The 20,573-nt window shown below is 40.7% G+C and overlaps 3 protein-coding genes across 4 annotated transcripts in view; all 3 read left to right on the forward strand.

Moving 5' to 3' along the window:
* Positions 1-1,963, forward strand: part of stxbp5l (syntaxin binding protein 5L) — a 110,838-nt gene extending 108,875 nt beyond the window's left edge. Inside the window, exons 28-30 of the mRNA XM_068329410.1 lie at positions 413-524; positions 691-911; positions 1,416-1,963. Of these exons, the coding sequence (XP_068185511.1) occupies positions 413-524; positions 691-911; positions 1,416-1,457 (375 nt within the window). The 3' untranslated portion in view covers positions 1,458-1,963. The remainder of the gene's footprint in view (positions 1-412; positions 525-690; positions 912-1,415) is intronic.
* A 2,935-nt stretch (positions 1,964-4,898) lies between these two features.
* poglut2 (protein O-glucosyltransferase 2) lies at positions 4,899-18,771 on the forward strand. Of its 2 annotated transcripts, XR_011037745.1 has the most exons (11): positions 4,899-5,334; positions 10,119-10,324; positions 10,425-10,630; positions 12,623-12,700; positions 14,153-14,325; positions 14,962-15,199; positions 15,706-15,915; positions 16,041-16,130; positions 16,346-16,450; positions 17,635-17,713; positions 18,658-18,771. XR_011037745.1 is itself a non-coding variant. In XM_068330096.1 (10 exons), exons 1-10 carry the CDS (start codon positions 5,153-5,155, stop codon positions 17,650-17,652), a joined length of 1,506 nt encoding a protein of 501 aa, XP_068186197.1. In that variant the 5' UTR covers positions 4,899-5,152; the 3' UTR covers positions 17,653-17,772. The 2 variants fall into 2 exon arrangements, 1 of the variants encoding a protein (XP_068186197.1); XM_068330096.1 differs by lacking the exon at positions 18,658-18,771 and having other exon boundaries at positions 17,635-17,772.
* On the forward strand, positions 18,309-20,236 carry tex30 (testis expressed 30). The gene is made up of 5 exons (XM_068330098.1): positions 18,309-18,334; positions 18,722-18,894; positions 18,989-19,037; positions 19,233-19,447; positions 20,070-20,236. Exons 2-5 carry the CDS (start codon positions 18,772-18,774, stop codon positions 20,229-20,231), a joined length of 549 nt encoding a protein of 182 aa, XP_068186199.1. The 5' UTR covers positions 18,309-18,334; positions 18,722-18,771; the 3' UTR covers positions 20,232-20,236.
* The last annotated feature ends 337 nt before the right edge of the window (positions 20,237-20,573 follow it).

A 20,573-nucleotide genomic window follows, 5' to 3' on the forward strand; every position in this document is an offset into this window, starting at 1 on the left:
CTTGCATATGTGCATGTGCGTTGAAGAGCATTCTATGTCTCTGTATGTTTCACACCGTTATTGTGCATTCACTTATTATAAAAGGTGTCACTGGAACTTGTAACATGATGTTACAATAGTGCCCCCTACAGGCAACAGTGGTTGCTGACTCAGTGGGTCTCTCAGTCACAGTGCAATAGTTGTCAGTATATATTTATTATACAGACATAAAAAAATAGTCCTTGTTCATCAAAAATAATAAATGGAATATAAAGAGAATAAAACCTTTTTTGTACCCACCCTAAGCCACTATTAAAAATATGTGATCAACAAATATTAGCATTATCTCTTTATCGTCTTATACAAAATTGGAAATGATGATCATGTAAAAACTGCAGTGACTGTAACTTTTTAAAAATTTTATTGATTACAGGAGATGTTGGGAGAGCTGTTTACACCAATAGAAACACCTGAAGCCCAGAACAGGGGTTTCCTGAAGGGCTTCTTTGGAGGAAATGCCAATACATTTGACAGAGAAGAGCTTTGTATGTGTTTTTTTTTAATCTTTTCATCTGTTTTATTTAAAAGGTGTCTTAGTTCTAGGTTTTACTGATTTATAGAGGGTTCTATTAAACCAAAGATGTGTCATTAATGTTAAAACTTTTCTATCTCCTGTCCTTTTGGTTTCTCATTTTATTGTATTGTTGATAGTTGGTGAGGCGGCAGCTGGGAAGGCATCTCGAAGTCTGGCCCAGCACATCCCTGGGCAGGGTGGGATGGAGGGCATGAAGGTGGCAGCGAGCGGAGCGGTGGGTGAGGTGGCCAAGGTCCGTATTGCTCTGGATGAGAGAGGCCAAAGACTCGGAGAGCTGGAGGAACGAACTGCCTTAATGATGACGAGTGCAGAAACCTTCTCCAAACATGCTCATGAGGTGAAAACCAGACATACACATATATACACAGTATATATGTTTATACTATTAGCCAATCGTTCGTCTAATGTAGGTTGTTTATTTAGGAATAATATTGTAATCTTGGATAAGGGGTGGCATGATGGTGTAATGGGTAGCACTTTTGCCTCACGGCAATAAGGCTCCAGGTATAATTTCTTTCTGTGTGGAGTTTGTATGTTCTCCTGTACGCGAGGGTTCTCTCTAGGTTCTCCAGCTTCCTCCCACCTACAAATAGGTGAATTGGTCACACTAAATTGTCCGTAGGGTGAGCGTGAGTGGTTGTTTGCCTGTAGTCTGCCCTCGTGATGAGCTGGCATCTTATCAAGGTGTACCCTGCCTTTCGCCCATAGCATGCTAGGATATGTCGCAGTAGACCCTTAACCCACAAGGTGGCTAAGCAGCTGTAAGTGAGATAACTGTCTTGTCTAGGTTTAATGTGCTGCCTATGTGAACTGACAGTTTTTTGGCTGCTTCTCTTCACAGCTAATGCTGAAGTGCAAAGACAAGAAGTGGTACCAGTTCTAATAGCAGGACGGAGAGTGGAGGCTGCCCTTGGACTCCTGAGAAATTTATTCCTCGGTGGGGATTTTCACTCTAAAAGTGAGAATGATTAAAGAAGAGACTTGAGAGTGATTTTGTCTGTATGGGTTCCGAACGGGGTCTTTGACGACTCTGTGCCATTGTTGGATGGCAAGGATGGGCTGCTTCCTTTAGATGTAGTAATAAGAGACGGTGACAATATTTTAAGGAAAGAAAATGGAGCTGGTAATATTTGATGAATTTTGTGTGTGTGTGTGTGTGTGTGTGTGTGTGTGTGTGTGTGGTTAGGTTTTCGGGACCTCACTGTGTAGATACTCAAAAGTTAAATCAACAAGAAATGCATGATACAAAAATGGATGACCATTAAAATATCCAACTGCCATATTAAAAAGCAGCATGCTACTTTAACAGGAGATACAAAAATGAAGGTTTTATTTATTGATGTAAGCCAACAAGAGACTATAAAATACTTTATATTTTTTGAAATATTGATGAAAAATATATATAAAAAGGGAAATATATACCTGCATTGCTATTAAGCCAAAACTTGTGTTCCTTCCCCCTTTTATTTACTTATGTACTTTTGTTTCATTTAGTTTTTCCTTCATAAATGCTTAAATATTACCTACCATAATATAGATACACATATTTAGCTGTCTCTACACACACTTAATAATGCTAAAACTATATCTTACCAAATGCTGCACAGTGCATACACAAATCAGTAGTACTTACACTTAGCTCTGTGCACACCTTAATGTCACTTTTTGGCTGCTGCTACTTACAAAACATTAAATGATAACACTCCCAACTGGTTGTATGAAAACACGGAGCAGATTTGGAGTGAGGCATATGTAAAGGCTGAAAGAATTATATGTGCGTTCTGGACAGTGTGTATATCTATAGTATGAAACCATATACTATTCATGTGCCATAAAAAAACAAGGTGAGTGTATCCACTCACTGTAATCTAACAAAGAGCTAATATGTGGTAGTATTCATTTGTGTCCTGTTTGATCAGAACAGATGAGACATTATACATGGAGATGGACATCCAGGGCATCAAAATTAAATATGTCCATTTAATTTACAAAAACAAAAATATGTATGTGGGTGATTTTATTTTTTGGTTTAATCTGGTTCGCATTGAGTCTTTAGCTGCCTTTGTCAGATGTATGAGTTCAGTGAGCTGTTAGGTTTCATGTGTGCATTTGTATGTGAGAGAGAAAAAGCTTTAATAACTGGGCTCTTTCTCTACCAAAGCAATCAAAATGAATGACACCCTCTCCGCTCTCACCACCTCGGTCTTTTGAAAGTTTTTATTCATGTCTCTTCAGCTAAATAGTCCGCTCTTTATGATCACAAATAATACTCTAAAGGATTGTCACCTTCTTTGTGAGTACAAAGAGGAAACACACACCCAATAGAGACGTTCAGGAGAAGTAACAGTATTTTTTCCAGTGATGTTCAGATGTGAGTCAGTGAAGAAACTGTACACGTGTAAAACATTTGCAACAATTTCAGCTGAAGGCAAATCTGTTTTTTTGTTTGATATTGTTCTTGATAACTATGATATCCTTGTTGCTGTCCTATATATGATGGTGATGGCCTCTCATCTGAAGATTCTTGTGTGTTAACAACAAATGTTTCATGATACATGGTTGTGTATCATATTGTGATTGTGTTGTACATGTCAATGGGTAGCCACATGACATAGGCAGGAAGCATTAACTGAGGAGGACATTTTGTACTTGTGTATTTTGTCTGTACTTTAAATTGATCTGAATAACGAACAGGGATTACTGATATCCATCTTGTACACATTGGGCCTTTATGCACATGAGCAGTAACGTATATGAAGCCTTGCGCCTTGATCATGTTGACATCACTCCCAAAAAATATGCACAACTCTGAACCTGAAAAATGTCAACCACACGTGGACTGATCTCCCTGCTTCCTGTCAGGCTTCTAAGTTAAATCTTAGTTGTAAAGATCCTCCAAACCGTTTTTGCACCAATCTTAAGTTGCATGAAATCCTAAAGCAGTGCCTCACTGGATTTCAGGAACTACACATAATTTAATTCATTGAGGTGTCTTAAAATGTAAAAAAAAAAAAAATCCATTTCTCTCCTATCTCTCTACTGTCAGTGAGATTCGTGTTCAGTGCAGTTCTTTCAATGGCAAAGAAAACACTTTAAAAAAAAAAGACATTTTAAAAAAGTCCAACTTCTGCTGACAGGGTGTTTTGTTAGTATGTTTTTGGTTTGTACGTTTTTGGTTTTTATATTAACTGTACAGATTAATCTTGGGAGCTGGAGAAATAAAAAAAATAAATAAAAAATAAAGACATTTTTGGGATATTTTTCTCTGTATATGTTGTACCTGTTACTGCTGGTACTGTATCTGGTATTCTGGCTCTGTCTCAATCACTGGAACTCTGTAGTATGTCACACTGTAGTATCCTGAAAAACATCTCTCTGGTTTTCTCAATGATGGCAGCAAAGTTTGTCTTATTTAAATGGATTCTAACACTTTTTGTTCTTATTGATATTATACTAGTGTAATAGAAATTACTTGACAAAAAAGAACTGAAAATATGTTGATGCAAAAGCAAACTGAAATAAACATTGATTGATGTAGCCATTTGTATGCTCTGTTTCATTTCCCCATAACTATAGTCAGCTGTTTTGGCTGTGTGCAGTTAATCAATAATTATTAACTAGAAAGCATGGAAGAAATTGAAACACTTTCTCATCGAGTAATCTAGATGTGAAACTTAATAATTTTAGTAGCTAATAACAAATTAGAATTGTTTGACCTTTTCAGCATTATTTGCATGTTTCATCACCAGGAGATGCATAGAGCAATGAACGATTTAGCTGACCTGAAACATGTCATATTAAACATATACCTGTAGACCTGACAATGTAGCCGCAAGACATGTTTACCTGACATGTTGCTTTTTGTTCACCAAGATGTTCAAGTGCTAAACTAAGTAAGTAGGTACATTTATTCCATTACAGTACAGAGTTGTAACCGATAGTCGAGATTTTATAAATTTCAGTTCTTTTGCAGTTCAGATTACAGTACATTTTTAGTGAACCACATCTGACTAGTGTGTATAATTTTCCATACAATTCTTTTATTATTTTTGAAGGAACATTTTGCCGTCTACTCACGATAATTGTTTTAGTCTATAACAACAGAATAAATACAGATAAACACACTGACCAGCCCACTTCCACCCTGTCCGGATAAATCCTGCAGGAACGTAACTTCCTGGTTTCTGTGCCGCTAGACTCAGAGCAATCCAGGCGTCGTTTCATGTGTTAGCCAATCAAATCTATACCAAATGTACTGGGGACCAATCACATCGCTGTACAGCGCGGGCATATCCCGCCCCTGCTCATTCAGTAGATAGTTTACTCAACTGTATGGGGATTTTGGAGCTAGCTACGGGTAATCCTTGTATCAGTGTAGCTGTAATATTTAAACTATGGTGTATTACAAACATGTTTAAGACGTTAACAATTTCATTTCTAACTAGTGTCGTTATGAACGGAAATAAAACGAACCAACGTTCTACATAATTTCTCATTCTGTTGTTGGTTCTTTTTCCACATTAAAAATGGCAAGTTAGGATAGTGAGCATCTGTTAGGAGAGCAGACACCGGGCAGCTATGTGTCTTCGACTGCTGTGCTGTTTGGCGCTCCCTTGTCTGGCTCTGTTCAGACATGAAGTTCGGGCAGACTCCGGACCCAGTGCTGCAAAAACTTTAGTATGGGGACCTGGACTGGAGGCAGACATTGTTCTACCAGCCCGATTTTTCTACATACAGGCGGTGGACGGCTCTGGGAAGAAGTAAGTGAGATACGCAATTTTCGGAATCACATCACAACCTGTAAAGAAAAAAAAAACCTTTACAGTATTGCCATGGTGCTTTCAAATACCCCAGGTAGCATAGTGTTTCATACTGTTACACTTGTGAAAGGACATCAATATGAATATGCTCAAATGAAAGAACTAACATATATATATATATATATATATATATATATATATATATATATATATATATATATATATATATATATATATATATATTATATATATATGTGTGTGTGTGTGTGTGTGTGTGTGTGTGTGTGTATGAAGGCACATGTGATTGTAGATGAGGTCAGAACTGGGATGAAATAGGGTTAGGGACTGCACAAGGGTTATTAAAAAAGATAAAGGGAGGGATGCCTGGAGAGTGGATGAGAATGATAGAGAGAGAGAGAGAGAATGTACAAGATGATGAAGGAGAGACTGAGTTGTATGTGGGAGAGGGTGAAAGAAAAGTGAATGTGAAGAGTATGAAGACGAGAGTGTTTTATAGATGTTTGAGGATGAATGAAGTGAGGAGGCCGGCTGCAGAGAAAGTATGTGAACGAGTGATGAATGGAATGAATGCAAAGGATGTGTGGAAAAATCTGAGAGTGAAGTGGAACTCGAATGAATGTGAACGTTTTGACTACATGCTAAGACACAATAGAATTTCCAATAACCTGGTGATCAGCAAATTTGATGAGAGTGTGAGAAAGGAGTGTGATGTGTGTGAAATAGAAGTTGAAACATGTATGCATGAGTTTTATGAATGCAATGAATTACAACAATATTTCAAGAACATTAAAGCTTTAATCAATAGATGTTGGGAAGGGGCAATTGCGGACAGGAATGCATGGAAAAGGTTGTGGCTGTTTGGAGTGAATGGGAGGAAGAAAGGAGTGAATGTCAATTTACTTAATTATGTCCTCAGCCATGCCAGGTTCGCTGTCAGAGTCAGGAGGAACCTGGCCCATTACGAGAAGAAAAAGGAGGAGGTCTGGCAGATATTCCAGACTCTGACGAAGCGGGATGTACACTTGGTGAAAATACATTTAAATAAAGACGATTTTGAGGTTAATTTTGTTGAGGGGAGCACATTTATTAAATATGAAAATGAAGAAATTATCGTTTTGGATTTTGGGTATATATGTTACAAAGTCAGAGTCTTTTGGAACATTTTGAGTTATATTTGGGGGGTTTTTGTGAAAAATGAATGCTTATTGGAAAATTGTATATAAAATGTTTAAGTTACATGTCTTTATGTTTTAAATCACAAATGTAAATATTGTGCACTGTTAAATTCTGTTTTTTGATAATTAAAGAGAAAAAAAAGTAAACTGAATAAATGCAGGAGGTTGTTGGTTCGAATCCCGGTCGGGACAAACACTACCCAGTCAACTTACACAAATGCAAGAGGGTAGTGGTCTGGAATGCAGGAGGGCGTGGTCTGGAATGCAGGAGAGTGTGGTTTCAAACCCCAGACATGGCAGACACTATCCAGTGAGGGTCCTACCTTAGTCATGAGCGAACACAATAAAGACAGAGTCATACCGGCTCAGACATTACCCGGGTTAACAAAGTCCGCGTCAGTTGATAGGGAACCAGGGCAATCGGATGAGAAATGGGTTACTGTAACAAGACACACATGGACAAGGGCGGAGAATACGGAGTTCCTGGAATGCTACTACATGAGTAATCCCAGAGAGAGGGGATATATGGGGCGGATGTGGGACCAATGGATGCTTTGAAACCCAAAATCAAGGCTAACAAAGCAACAGCTGTTAGCCCAGTGTTCCAACATCCATAACTGAAAACTGCTATCACAACTAGAGATCGATGAAATACTACAACCATGCTACGGCAAGGGGGAGCCAGGACGCCAGGTCAGCGGGGGGATTTCACCCCCCCCCCACAATCCGAGATTGGGTACCAAGCCCCAAGAGACATAGACAGCCTCAAAGAGCTGCTGACCTGAGAAGGAAGATTGTGACCCAAATGGAAACCTGCCAAACAGACTAACGGCTCTGGCTACCCGACTTTAGAGATACACCAAGGAGATAGAAGCCAGGAGAATAAACAAGACCTTCTCCTTTCAACCAGCAAAGATGTATTCTCAGTGGCAGGGAAATGGCAGCCGGTCAGACGCACCAAGAGCTAAGGTGGAGAAATACTGGAAGGGCATAGGGGAAAGAGAAGCATCACACAACACTGATGCCCAGTGGCTAGTGGACCTGAGGACTGACCACAGCTGCCTCCCGGAACAAGAACCAGTAACCATCTCAATGGCAGACATCCAAGAAAGAGTGTCAAAGATGAAGAGTTGGTCAGCACCGGGCCCTGATATGATCCATACATCCTGGCTAAAGAAGCTGACAGCACTCTATGAGCATCTAGCAGCACAGATGAACCAGCTGCTAAGGGACGGGACACACCAAGAATGGTTGACTGAAGGCAGGACAGTCCTGATCACGAAAGACCCACAGAAGGGATCTACCCCATCTAACTACCGGCCAATAAGCTGTCTCTGTACAACATGGAAGCTCCTGTCAGGCATCATGGCGGCTAAGGTGAGTAGGCACATGGATCAATATATGAGTGGGGCACAGAAAGGAGTTGGTAGTAACACCAGGGGAGCCAAGCACCAGCTACTGGTGGACAGAGCAGTACACAGAGACTGTAAGAATAGTCAGACCAACTTGTGCACCGCCTGGATAGACTACCAGAAAGCCTACAATTCAATGCCACACACGTGGATACTGGAATGTCTGGAACTGTATAAGATCAACAGGACACGAAGAGCCTTCATCAAGAACTCTATGGGAATGTAGAAGACAACCCTGGAGACTAACTCCAAGCCAATTGCCCAAGTTAACATCAAGTGCGGCATATACCAAGGGGATGCACTATCACCACTGCTGTTCTGCATAGGCCTGAACCCCCTCAGTCACATCATCACAAAGAGTGGCTATGGATACCGATTCCAAAGCGGGACAATAATCATCCATCTCCTCTACATGGATGACATCAAGCTGTATGCCAGGAATGAGCTAGAAATTGACCCACTAATCCACACCACCAGGAACTACAGCGACGACATAGGGATGTCATTCGGATTAGACAAATATGGCCGGATGGTATCAAGAAGAGGAAAGATGATCAGAACTGAAGGGGTTTACCTACCAGGGGGTAGGATAGGAGAAATACAGGACAGCTACAAATACCTTGGACTCCCACAGGCTAATGGCAATCATGGGGAGGCCGCAAGGAAGTAATCCACAGCCAAATACCTCCAGAGAGTAAGGCAAGTCCTGAGAAGTTAGCTGAATGGCAAGAACAAGGTCTGAGCCATCAACATGTATACACTGCCAATCATCAGATACCCTGCTGGGATTATAAACTGGCCAAAGGAGGAGATAGAAGCCGCAGATATTAAGACTAGAAAGCTCCTCACCATGCATGGAGGGTTTCACCCCAAGTCCAGCATCCTGAGGCTGTACACTAAGCGGAAAGAGGGAGGCCGAGGACTAGTGAGCATCAGGGCCACTGTCCAGGATGAAACATCGAAAATCCAAGAGTACATCAGGAAGATGGCCCCAACAGATGAACTGCTCAGTGAATGCCTTAGACAGCAGAAACCTGAGGAGGAAGAGGAGGAGGAGACAACATGGAGGGACAAGCCCCTACACGGCAAGTACCACTGACAGATAGAGGAAATGGCTGATATCAAGAAGACCTACCAATAGCTGAATAAAGCTGGACTGACAGACAGCACAGAGGTACTTATCATGGCAGCACAAGAACAGGCCCTAAGCACAAGAGCAATAGAGGCCAATATCTACCACAGTAGATCAAGGTGCAGGCTATGTAAAGAAGCCCCAGTGAAAGTCCAGCATGTGGTAGCAGGGTGTAAGATGCTCGCCAGCTCAGCATACATGGAAAGGCACCACCAAGTAGCTGTGATAGTAAACAGGAACATCTGTACCCAGTATGGACTAGAAGTACCCAAATCCCAATGGGACATACCACCAAAGGTGGTTGTGAACGACAAGACTAAGGTCCTGTGGGATTTCAGCTTCCAGACTGACAAACAGCTGCTAGCTAACAAACGGGACATAGTGGTGGTGGACAAAGAGCAGGAGAGAGCAGTGGTGATAGATGTGGCGATTCCAGCTGACGCCTACATCAGGAAGAAGGAACACGAAAAGACTGAGAAGTATCAAGGGTTGAAAGAACAGCTGGAACATATGTGGAAAATCAAGGTTATTGTGGTCCCCATGGTAGTAGGAGCACTTGGGGCAGTGACCCCCAAACTGGAAGAGTGGCTCCAGCAGATTCCTGGAACAACATCTGAAGCCTCAGTCCAGAAGAGCGCAGTCCTAGGAACAGCTAAGATACTGCGCAGAACCCTCAGACTCCCAGGCCTCTGGTAGAGGACCCGAGCTTGAGGATGACACACAGATACCACCCCACAAGGATGAGAGGGATATATATACTGTATAAATGCGCATGCGCCCAGGGGAGTAGGACAACCTCACACATCCCATGGGACCTTTAAGGCATCGTATTGTACGTACAGTTACGTGTGGGTGTCACTGTCACTTATCGATTGTCTGCTGCTGAGGACATACCGACACCACAAATCCATGGAGCTGTGTCAAGAACCACAGACACCTTGTATTTAAATAGAAACTCGAGTAATCACGTAATATTTTCACAAAAATGTATACCCTCTAAAATGAATTAATTCACAATATTTTCCATGTTCTCTCTCATCACAGTTTCACAACATCACCTGGTGAGAAGATCTATGATGTAAAGATTGTGTCAGCAGTGGAGCAGTTCACCAGGATTTGGGTCCAGGTCCTGGATCGTCAGGACGGTTCCTTCCTTGTTCGCTATAGAATGTATGCCACCTATACGGACATTCACATACATGTTCTCCTCAAGAACAAGCATGTTGCCAAATCACCATTCATTCTCAAAGGTAGAACATGATCACAGTTTCTGCAGAGTATAATATACTGTATATGGAGATATGTGCTTTTCAACCTCTATTCAATTATTTTTGTGTTTTTCCTCATCAGGCCCAGTCTACCATGAGGGTTGTGACTGTCCCCAGCCTAGTGGTTCTTTATGGGAAGAGCATATGCACTGTCCTCAGTCCTTCCCCCAGATAGACAGGGACTTGGCACAGTATGCCAACGTGGACCCAGATCGTAATGCAAGAGAGATCCCGCAGCGCTTTGGACAAAGGCAAAGCCTCTGCCACTACACCATTAAAGACAACAAGGTATTTCTTACACATGATTCTGAAAAAGGAAGAAATCATTAAATGTCAATAAAAAAGCAATTAATTGCAACAGTAAAACAATATACATATACAGTATATGGAATATTAAACTTCATTATTCATCGTAACTAAAGATTGGCAACAATGGTAAAAAAGTAAATACAGAGCCTGGAGCTATGGACACACCTATAAATACGGTCAATTCACCAGGGGTTACTTGGTGCAATTTTCTCAGATTACCAGTATACATCAACACATGTTCTTTTAATAGTGATACATTTTAAATTACCATTACAGATCACTGTAATCAGAATCAGAAAAGGTTTTATTGGCAAGTACAGTAAAAATTACTATTGAGGAACTTGACGCGGTGTCGGTGCATTGAAAGGTGGAAGAGAATAATAGTGAATGAGGAATAGGAATAGAAAAACTATTTACAATTCACATTACGGTGTATTGAGATATACTGTATAAGGATGGTGTTCGCAGGCAAAGAAAAGAAGTCCAAACAGTAAATTGTCTTTGCAGAGAGGTGAGGGGCAGATGGTTACCCGGTGGGGGGGGGGGGCATTGTTCATGAGGCTGACTGCAGTGGGGAAGAAGCTGTTTTTATGGCGTGAGGTCCTGGTCTGGATGGACCGTAGCCTCTTGCCAGAGGGGAGGGTCTGGAAGAGGTTGTGGCCGGGATGAGAGGGGTCAGCGACAATCCTGGCTGCACAACTGCGGGTCCTTGTGTCGAACAGTTCCTGGAGATGTGGGAGGCTGCAGCCGATCACCTTCTCCGCAGAACGGATGACACTCTGCAGCTTGGCCTTGTCCCTGGCCGTGGCTGCAGGGAACCAAACTGACATGGAGGATGTGAGAATGGACTGAATGGTGGCAGTGTAGAAGTTGACCAGCATCTTCACAGGGAGGTGAAACTTCTTCAGCTGCCGCAAGAAATACATCCTCTGCTGAGCCTTCTTGGTGAGGGAGCTGATGTTCTGCTCCTATTTGAGCTCTCGGCTGATGGTGGTTCCCAGGAAGCGGAAGGACTTCACAGGGGTCACTGGAGTGTCACAGATGATGACGGGGGGGAGGGCAGGAGGGTCTTTCCTGAAGTCCACTATCATCTCCACTGTTTTGAGAGCTTTGAGCTCCAGGTTGATCCTGATGCACCATAATACCAGCCGGTCCAACTCACTTCTGTAGGCCGACTCATTCCCATCAGAGATGAGGCCGATGAAGGTGGTGTCATCAGCAAACTTCAGGAGTTTGACAGACTGGTGACCAGATGTGCAGCAGTTAGTGTACAGGGAGAAGAGCAGAGGGGAAAGAACGCAACCTTGAGGGGATCCAGTGCTGATAGTCCGGGTGTGGGAGACATGCTTCCCCAGCCTCACAAACTGCCGTCTGTCTGTCAGGAAGTCTGTGATCCACCTGCACATGGAGTCGGGCACGTTCAGCTGGGAGAGCTTGTCAAGGAGCAGAGCTGGGACAATTGTATTGAAAGCAGAGCTGAAGTCCTCAAACAGAATCCTGGCGTAGGATCCTGGGGAGTCCAGGTGCTGGAGGACAAAGTGTGGCGCCATGTTTACAGCATCATCTACAGATCTGTTGGCTCTGTAGGCAAACTGTAGAGGGTCCAGGAGGTTGCCAGGGATGTCCTTAATGGTTTTAGAATTACCTGGGAACTTCCAGCATCTTGTCAAGACCTACTGTATACTCCTATTGTAATTTATACTGTCTGTTTTGTGGCATGTTGAGTGTCCTTATAAAGTGTGTTTTGTGTAAGAAGTCCTGTGAATTTTAGTAGGTTGTAAATCAACAAGATTCAGCAACTTTATTATTTACTGTATTTAACTGTTAAGTAATTTTTAGAATGTTCTTGAAGTTTATGCTGGATTTTTGAAACACCAGTCTGACTTTAATATTTTTTTTTCCATCTCATTGTGTTGTATAAACATACAGTTTTGAAATTCTGAGCCCTGCTGTGTTTTTCATTGTCTTTAGGTCTTTGTTCAAACATTTGGAGAGCATGTAGGTTTCAGAATCTTTATGGATTCCATCCTGCTTTCACTCACCAAAAAGGTACGCTCTTCTTAAACTGCCTGTGTAATACTGAGACAATTCAGTGTAATTCTTATTGAATTTTTTTTTTTAATTATCAATTGTTTTAACCTGTGATGGGAAATTAAGAATCCACTCCACACACAGGTTAGTGGGTACATGCATATACTGTATATAGTGTGTGCAGGCCACACCCACACACACAAGGGGCCTGTAGGCGTTTCTTGTAGTTGCCTGTAGTTCGTTCATTAGTTTGTCCACCAAATGTCTTTGCAACCATTGCAGATAGAAAGATGAAACAAAAAGCACATTACTCGGGTGGCAAAGGGGATGAAAGTGAGATGACGACCTTGACCCTGAGAAAACTAAGTCAAAGTCAAATTTTAACTTTTGTACACTCAGGAACTGGATAAGATAGAAAGATGAGGGAGAAGGCCAGTGTAAGACCATAGATCAATGCTAGTGCTTTGATCTATGGTCTATGGTCTGAGATATTTTCGATCCTGAGATATTTTTGCACATATCTCAGGAACTGGATAAGCTTGAAAGATAAAACAAAAGCCGTTGTATTCAGGGAGGCCAGGGGATGTAAATTAGATCACAACATTGACCTTGAAAAACAGACATTTCAAAGCTCTTTAACAGACAGAAAAACCCAACTGAAGCCTCCAGAGCAAACATAAGCAACAGTAGCGGGGAAAAACTCCCTCGATGAGGAACAAACTCTGGGCAGGACCCAGACTCTTTTGGGCCGCCATCCACCTTGACCGGTTGGGTGGAAAAGATATACAAGGAAGATAAGAACATGGAAAGAGAAAGAGAGACAGAGAGTGGCAGATAGGCCAGATAGTCAGTATCAGTATGGTTAAAGTTAGATGATTGGGGTGGTTGTCTTCAATACATGTTTCCAATTGGTAAATTCAAGGCGCAATTACAGCTATTTGGATAACTGTATGGTGGCACGGAGGAAGAAAGGAAGCAGAACCCCAGCCAATGGATAGATGAGGGGTGGTACTGGTGGGCTTGGAGGAGAAGGTCCACAGCACATGGATAGATGAGAGGTGATACTGGGGGACTTGGAGGTGTAGGTCCACAGCAGATGGTCCACAGCAGATGGGCGGATGAGAGGTCGAACAGTATGGTGGCGTGGAGGAAAAAAGGAAGCCGGACCCCAGCCAATGATTAGGTTAGGGTTGATACTGGTGGGATGGGAAAAGCAGATGGTCCACAGCAGATGGTCCACAGCGGATGGGTGGGTGAGGGGTGAAACTGAGAAAACCTAAAAGGACAGAGAGCACAGAGACTCCAGGGAAGAAGTTGAGTTAGTACCTGACCTATGAAAGTAGATCAGGGTACAATTTTGAATTCAGGGGTGTCGTGGGATGTTGCAGTCTCTGACTTCCTACTTTTATATGATGTTGCTTTCTTATTTTAAACAAGCCTACTAATTTCCCTCTCTTTGATGTTGTCCAGGTGCGACTTCCAGATATGGAATTCTTTGTGAACCTGGGTGATTGGCCATTGGAGAAGAGGAAACCCACTGAGAGCATTCATCCCATCTTTTCGTGGTGTGGCTCGAACAATACCAGAGATATTGTCATGCCCACCTATGACCTGACTGAGTCTGTTCTTGAGACCATGGGAAGGTATGGTTCACCAATCTTGGTTTGTACTTATAGATCTGTATATATTTGGTACTTTATAAATGAGTCATGGATGTGTGGTTCCATTGTGCAGCCTATCAGTCAATCATTTCTTCATCATCACAACAACATTCTGAAAAGTTGTTAGCTTATTTTGGAATAGAGGAGATGTTGCATGCATTCAGTTAAAGTATTTTGCGCCATTATAAAGATTTGGAATAAGTTTTCCTCCCTAAAAGGAGATGACAGTTGGAATAAGTAACTTTGAATGCCTGGAGTAATGTGTGAAACATTCACAATACACACTGAGCAGTGCAGCAGAAATAAACCTGTCAGAATGCTCATTATTTTTTTAACACTGCTGCATGATGTTTGTTTTATTAGTTTGTAAAAAAAACCAAAAAGATTGTCCACCAAGTAGATTTTTGCATCTAGTTAAATCTGTGACAAAGATTTAACTAGACGTTGAACCAGATGACACTTGCAGGCACCGAAGCAATGTGAAGTCAATGTTTCATGTGGGAAAAATATATTCATATACTGAACACGACCGTGAGAATTTAACTACTGTTTTAACGTATGTTATGATTCTGTCATTACTGATGCATAACTTGAACATATATTGTATCCAACGAACAGAGTCAGCCTGGACATGATGTCAGTGCAGGCCAACACGGGGCCGCCGTGGCCAGAGAAGAACGCCACAGCCTTCTGGAGGGGCCGGGACAGTCGCCACGAACGTTTGGAGCTGGTCAAACTTTCAAGGGCTCATCCCAACATGATAGATGCTGCCTTCACTAACTTCTTCTTCTTCAAGCATGATGAGAGTCTCTACGGGCCGCTGGTCAAACATATTTCTTTCTTCGACTTCTTCAAAGTGAGAGTGGAGCTAGTTTCAGATTTAAACATTAAATGACTACTTACACATTTCTGAACTTTGTTATGCAAACTTGCAGAGGTGGCATTTTTTGATGTTAATAATACCATGAGAGGAGACCTTTGCACTTTCGGACTCACTAAGAAGTGAAGCTTAATTGCAGTAGTTGTATCTTTTAGCTAATTGTTTTACAAGCTTTGGAATGCAATTTGAGCCAACATGCTCAGACAAGTTAAGTGTACCCAAATATCTTAGGTTAGAGAGCAGAAAAATACTAGTGTCTGGTGGTTTAAGTAAAGGTCAGATAGTTTTCTCAAGAGATGATTCATTTAATCACCGCCAGACCCCAAATCGAAGCCAGGTAACAGAAATGACTATCTGTTGATGTGCAAGTTGATGCATTATCTTTGGAACTTAGAACTTAGTCCTCAGCTACTCTCATTTTTGCTTTTAGCATATTTTTATTCAACTTATAATTTTTCTTTCTCCTCCATGTCCAACACCAGTACAAATACCAAATAAACATCGATGGGACTGTTGCAGCATATCGATTGCCGTACCTGTTGGCAGGAGACAGTGTGGTCTTAAAGCAGGATTCTAGCTACTATGAACATTTCTACAATGAGCTTCGGCCGTGGGAGCACTACATCCCAATCAGAGCAGACCTCAGAGATTTGTTGGATAAGATCCAATGGGCCCGTAACCACGATGAAGAGGTGATGATTGTTGACATGACGGAAACGTTTGTGTTTTCATTTGTAGTACTGTTTAAGAAATAATATCAATTTCTTGTGAGTTACATTACTTCTTCTTTTTTTGGTCATATTTCTTTCTCTTTCAGGTAAAAAAAATTGCACTGGCAGGTCAGCAATTTGCCCGAAGTCATCTTATGGGAGACAGAATATTTTGCTACTATTACAAACTTTTCCAGGTAACTTTTCTGCAATTATAAATAATTTATAAAGTGATGTGTTTAACAACCTGAGATGCAACAAAAGGTTCTAGTACAACTGTGAGAAATCGGTCTCTCTAGTATTAGACAGTTTATTTTATAGCCTTTGTGTGATTCTGGTCGAAATATTTTCAAATCACGCTGGGATGTATTCATATCGGGCATTATCTGTACCATCAATCATTTTCTTGTAGGAGTATGCCAAACTCCAGGTCACAGAGCCCAAGATTCGTGAAGGCATGGAGCTTGTAGAGCAGCGAAGTGATGACCTGTTCCCCTGTTTCTGCCACAGGTCCAGAGTAAGTTTCAAGAAGTTGTGTTTCCCTCTGCAGGTTTCGTGGTCTGTTTGTCCAAAAAAACTCATATTACTTTACACCACACCCTAACTTGGTGACTGTTCCAATGGACTTAACACAGTGCTTTTCAATTATTTTCTGTTGCGCGCCCTCTAGCAACAAGAAAACAATTTGTGCTCCCCCCACCACTCTCCGCCGCAACAATAAATTATATCAATTGTCTATAAAATTGTTAAGTACACCTCTGCATAACATTGTAACCTTATTAACATTAAAGAAAACAAAAATGAAAAAAAAAACATGTAGTTCAATTTATAACAAGAATAATTTTATTGAAATTATTTTTTAGTCTATAACAAATAAGTTTTAAGTTAATCAATTTGCCTGAAATTTAAAAAAAAAAAATTGTGGGGTGCGCCCCCTGACTTAACGTAACAACAGTCATTCGAGTAGAGATATTGAAACTTGCAATATAGCAACCACAGTATCTTCTAGGTGTTTTAAATAAATTGGCGGGTTAAGTGTCTAAATGCTATTAATGATTCTGGAAAAACATATTGATATTATATATTGATAATACAATATATTGATTTTAATATACAGTAGAGAGCTTGAAGCCTTAAGACGCAACACACTGCTGATGGCGCCATCTGGTGGATATGCATCTGATTAAATAAAAGTGAAGTGAAAACTACAATCACACTGATTTGCTGAAGCTCTGCTAATCCACACATCTGAGCACAGTTCCACTGTCTGATTATACCTCAAGTCTAATGTCATTGTGTCTACCGAATACTTCACCCTTTTATAATAATGTTACACATTATTCGGTTCTTACAAATACAACAAAGCATCTAGAGTGAGGAAAATGTTCAGGGGTATTTTATGCGGTCACAGTCTAGAACAGAGGTTGTAACATGCGACCTAAATGAAAACACAAAAACGGTTGATTTACAGTCAGTAGTTGAATATTTTTAGCGTTTTTCACAGAACTACAAGGTCAATATTCCAGTTTCAGCAACTAAATTTAAAACTCAAACCAATGCAACCAAAAAATGAAGATATTATTCAATTTTACAAACCATATTTTCGGAGTTCCTATCGATACATTTATTTTAATATTGCAAAACAAGGTCATGCTTTTCCTCTTGACACCACTTCTTTTGATTGCTGTCTTTTTTTTTCAGACAAAAGATGAACTGTGATTGACCTGTTGTCCAGACAAAGAAAACAAGCCTTCAAATAAGATGCATTGCCAAAAAACTGGTCAGTGTTTGAATGAACTGTATGACTATGATATATTATCTCATTTTTAATAAATATTTGTCTTATTTATATTTGAGGTGTTGTTGTGTTTCCTTCCTGTGTATTACGTACACTTTCTCTCAAAACCAACTAAAAAGCACATGAAATATATACTTATAAATATCTGTTTTAAGTCCTGTTGAACAAGGAGTTGCAGAGATTTAGCATGATATGAAGTGTATTCAAAAACAATCAAAGAGTCACAGAAAATGTTTCAGTGCTGTAGTTCTAAAATACAGTACTGAATTAAGAGGAGAAAATATTCTATACCGTTTAATGAAAAGTTAAAGTTGATCGCAAAGAAATTAATCCACAAAGAGAATAATAACCAGCTGCAGGCATCTTAGTAAAATTGCTAATTTTACTGCAGAGTACTTAGTGAAATAAAATGCACAACTTATGTAGTGGATGATTTGTGCACAGCGGTATCAGTCCAGTACTTCTACGCTCCAGTATATAGGCATTTTAAGAGTAGATACTAAATGTAGTGACCACTCCCGAACACTAGATGGCAGTCACCCGCAGTGAAGTTCCACACGGGGATTTCTAGCAAATCATCTCACAATGGAAAAGTTTAACCAGGTAATTATCTAGCAGGAATAACTGGAGATAAAAGACGTTCAAACGAAGTAATGATTAAAATATGTTACAGAGATGGTTCCATCCATAGAGCTCTGCATGTAATGCGGGACAGCGTGAGGATGTCACCTTTAAGTTCTCTCCTGAAACTAACAGGGCTGTAGCAGATTGCTAGTTTAGCTTTGTACACAAGCTGTACTGTTGTTTGATTGTCAATTTCTTTGTAATAAAAGGAGAAGTATGTTTTAATAAAAGCTGGACAGTCTTCATCGAATCAGATGTTTATACCTTGTGAGTGCGTTGACTCCCTGCTCGTTGATTTTCAGGAAACAGTCAGGATACCATTTGGGGCAAAATTTCTGGACGCTGCCTTATGTTATCCTTCCTTAGTGCAAGACGCTCATACAGCCGTCATCCTCACACACGGTGCAGGTGGAGACATGAACTTCAAACATCTCGTTTCTCTTTCACACTCCTTGGCTTCGAACGGCTTCCTCTGTCTGCGATTCACATGCAAGTCTTTACAGTTGCCTTACAGAGTTAAGGCGTACCGTGTTATGTGGGTAAGTGTTTTCATTCACTCAGATGGTGTCCATACAGTAAGATTGGATTACAGTATTGCATTAGTAGGGTACTGAACATGCTTGTGTCTCCCAGGACTACTTGAAATCACTGGAGTTTACTATAAAGCGCATATTTGTTGGAGGTAAGCAGCAATAATGGGCTTAATTTACATCACACAAAAGTCGAAACATAGATACTGTAATCAGTGTAATTTTCAGCTTTGTTTAGATCTCTTGAGAATGACAATTATTATGTTTTACTTTACAAAGAATGCATGGCTACGTTATATAATACAAAGTATGATCTGCGGTCTGAAAACGCTGTGTCCTGTTTTTAGGCAGGTCAATGGGATCTCGTGCTGCTACAGCTTTAGCCAGACAGCTGAGTGATGAATCAGAGGATGCTGTGCAGGGCATCATCTGCCTCTCTTTCCCCCTGCACCCCCCAGCTCAGACAAATGCCCAACGACAACGGACTGAAGATCTCAGGGGGCTACCTGAACACATGCCTGTGCTCTTTGTGTCAGGCACGGAGGACTGCATGTGTGACAGAGTGAGGATGATTCAAGATTTTGTTTTGACATTGCCCAAACTTTTACTTATTGTTCAAGTTTTAGTAACACATAGTACTTTTAGTAAATGGACTAATTACTACAATCCCCCAACTTGTGCAATACAGGATTTTTTTAATATATCTTGTAGCGGTTTGTAATATTTGTGGTTATGATTTTTGACATCTTGTTTCAAAGCGGTGATTATGATTGTACTGTATTGTAATTGTCAGTGTTCGTGTGTTTGTCTGTTCATCCGTTAGTCCACCAAATATCTTTGCACCTTTGTACCGTTGCAGATAGATGAAACAAAAAGCACATTACTCAGGTGGCAAAGGGCATGAAAATGAGATTATGACCTTGACCTTGAGAAAACTAGGTCAAGGTCAAATTTCACCTTTTGTACTCTCAGGAACCAAATAAGATAGAAAGACGAGGAAGAACGCCATTTTGAGTAAGACCATAGGTCAAAGCTAGTGCTTTGATCTATGGTCTTATTTACACTGACCTTCTCCATATGCACTAGTCTATGCACTAGTCAGGTACTACTTTCAGAGTACCCTGACCTACCCTGACGGGATGTTGCAATCTCTGACTTGCTTGTTACTTTCTGTTTTTCTTTAGGTTCTTTTTGATGGCATGGTAAAAGAAATGAAAGCACAGGTAGAGGTTTTTTGGCTAAGAGGAGGTAGCCATGGACTGACTGTGAAGGGGAGGACAGATGATTCTGTGCTGGATGAAGTGAATGCACAAGTCATCACCTGGATTAATAAACAGGGATTTTAGATGAATGGGGTTTTTTTTTTAAATTTTAAATAAAGGATATATATTTTTCCTATTGAGTCGTGTTTTTTTTAATCAGAAATCCTGAATGATAAAATCCAGATGTTGTCCAGTGCTACCAAAAACACATTGATGTCTTGAAAATAATTACTATAGTTTGTAGGATTAACATTCACTTTTATTTCTAGTCACCTCATCTAAAATTTGGTCACAAAACGGACAGAAAATAAGCTTGGGAGAGAATAGGGCTTATGCCACATGAGAGAACTAACATCTAAATGTAACTCAATGTAATGGAAAATAATTTTAACTACTCCTTAATGATAAATAACTCTTAATCTATTA

The sequence above is a fragment of the Antennarius striatus genome, chromosome 12 (genome assembly GCF_040054535.1).
Source record: "Antennarius striatus isolate MH-2024 chromosome 12, ASM4005453v1, whole genome shotgun sequence".
In the NCBI taxonomy this organism is placed as follows: domain Eukaryota; kingdom Metazoa; phylum Chordata; class Actinopteri; order Lophiiformes; family Antennariidae; genus Antennarius; species Antennarius striatus.

What these genes read in the sequence shown, in the direction of transcription:
- poglut2 (XM_068330096.1), top strand. Translation starts at nt 5,153, where the DNA reads ATGTGTCTTCGACTGCTGTGCTGTTTGGCGCTCCCTTGTCTGGCTCTG. An exon ending in CCCGTAACCACGATGAAGAG is followed by an intron (nt 15,916 to 16,040) that starts GTGATGATTGTT and finishes TTTCTCTTTCAG; the next exon opens with GTAAAAAAAATTGCACTGGC. An exon ending in ACTATTACAAACTTTTCCAG is followed by an intron (nt 16,131 to 16,345) that starts GTAACTTTTCTG and finishes ATTTTCTTGTAG; the next exon opens with GAGTATGCCAAACTCCAGGT.
- tex30 (XM_068330098.1), top strand. Translation starts at nt 18,772, where the DNA reads ATGAACTTCAAACATCTCGTTTCTCTTTCACACTCCTTGGCTTCGAAC. An exon ending in AGGCGTACCGTGTTATGTGG is followed by an intron (nt 18,895 to 18,988) that starts GTAAGTGTTTTC and finishes TGTGTCTCCCAG; the next exon opens with GACTACTTGAAATCACTGGA. An exon ending in AGGACTGCATGTGTGACAGA is followed by an intron (nt 19,448 to 20,069) that starts GTGAGGATGATT and finishes GTTTTTCTTTAG; the next exon opens with GTTCTTTTTGATGGCATGGT.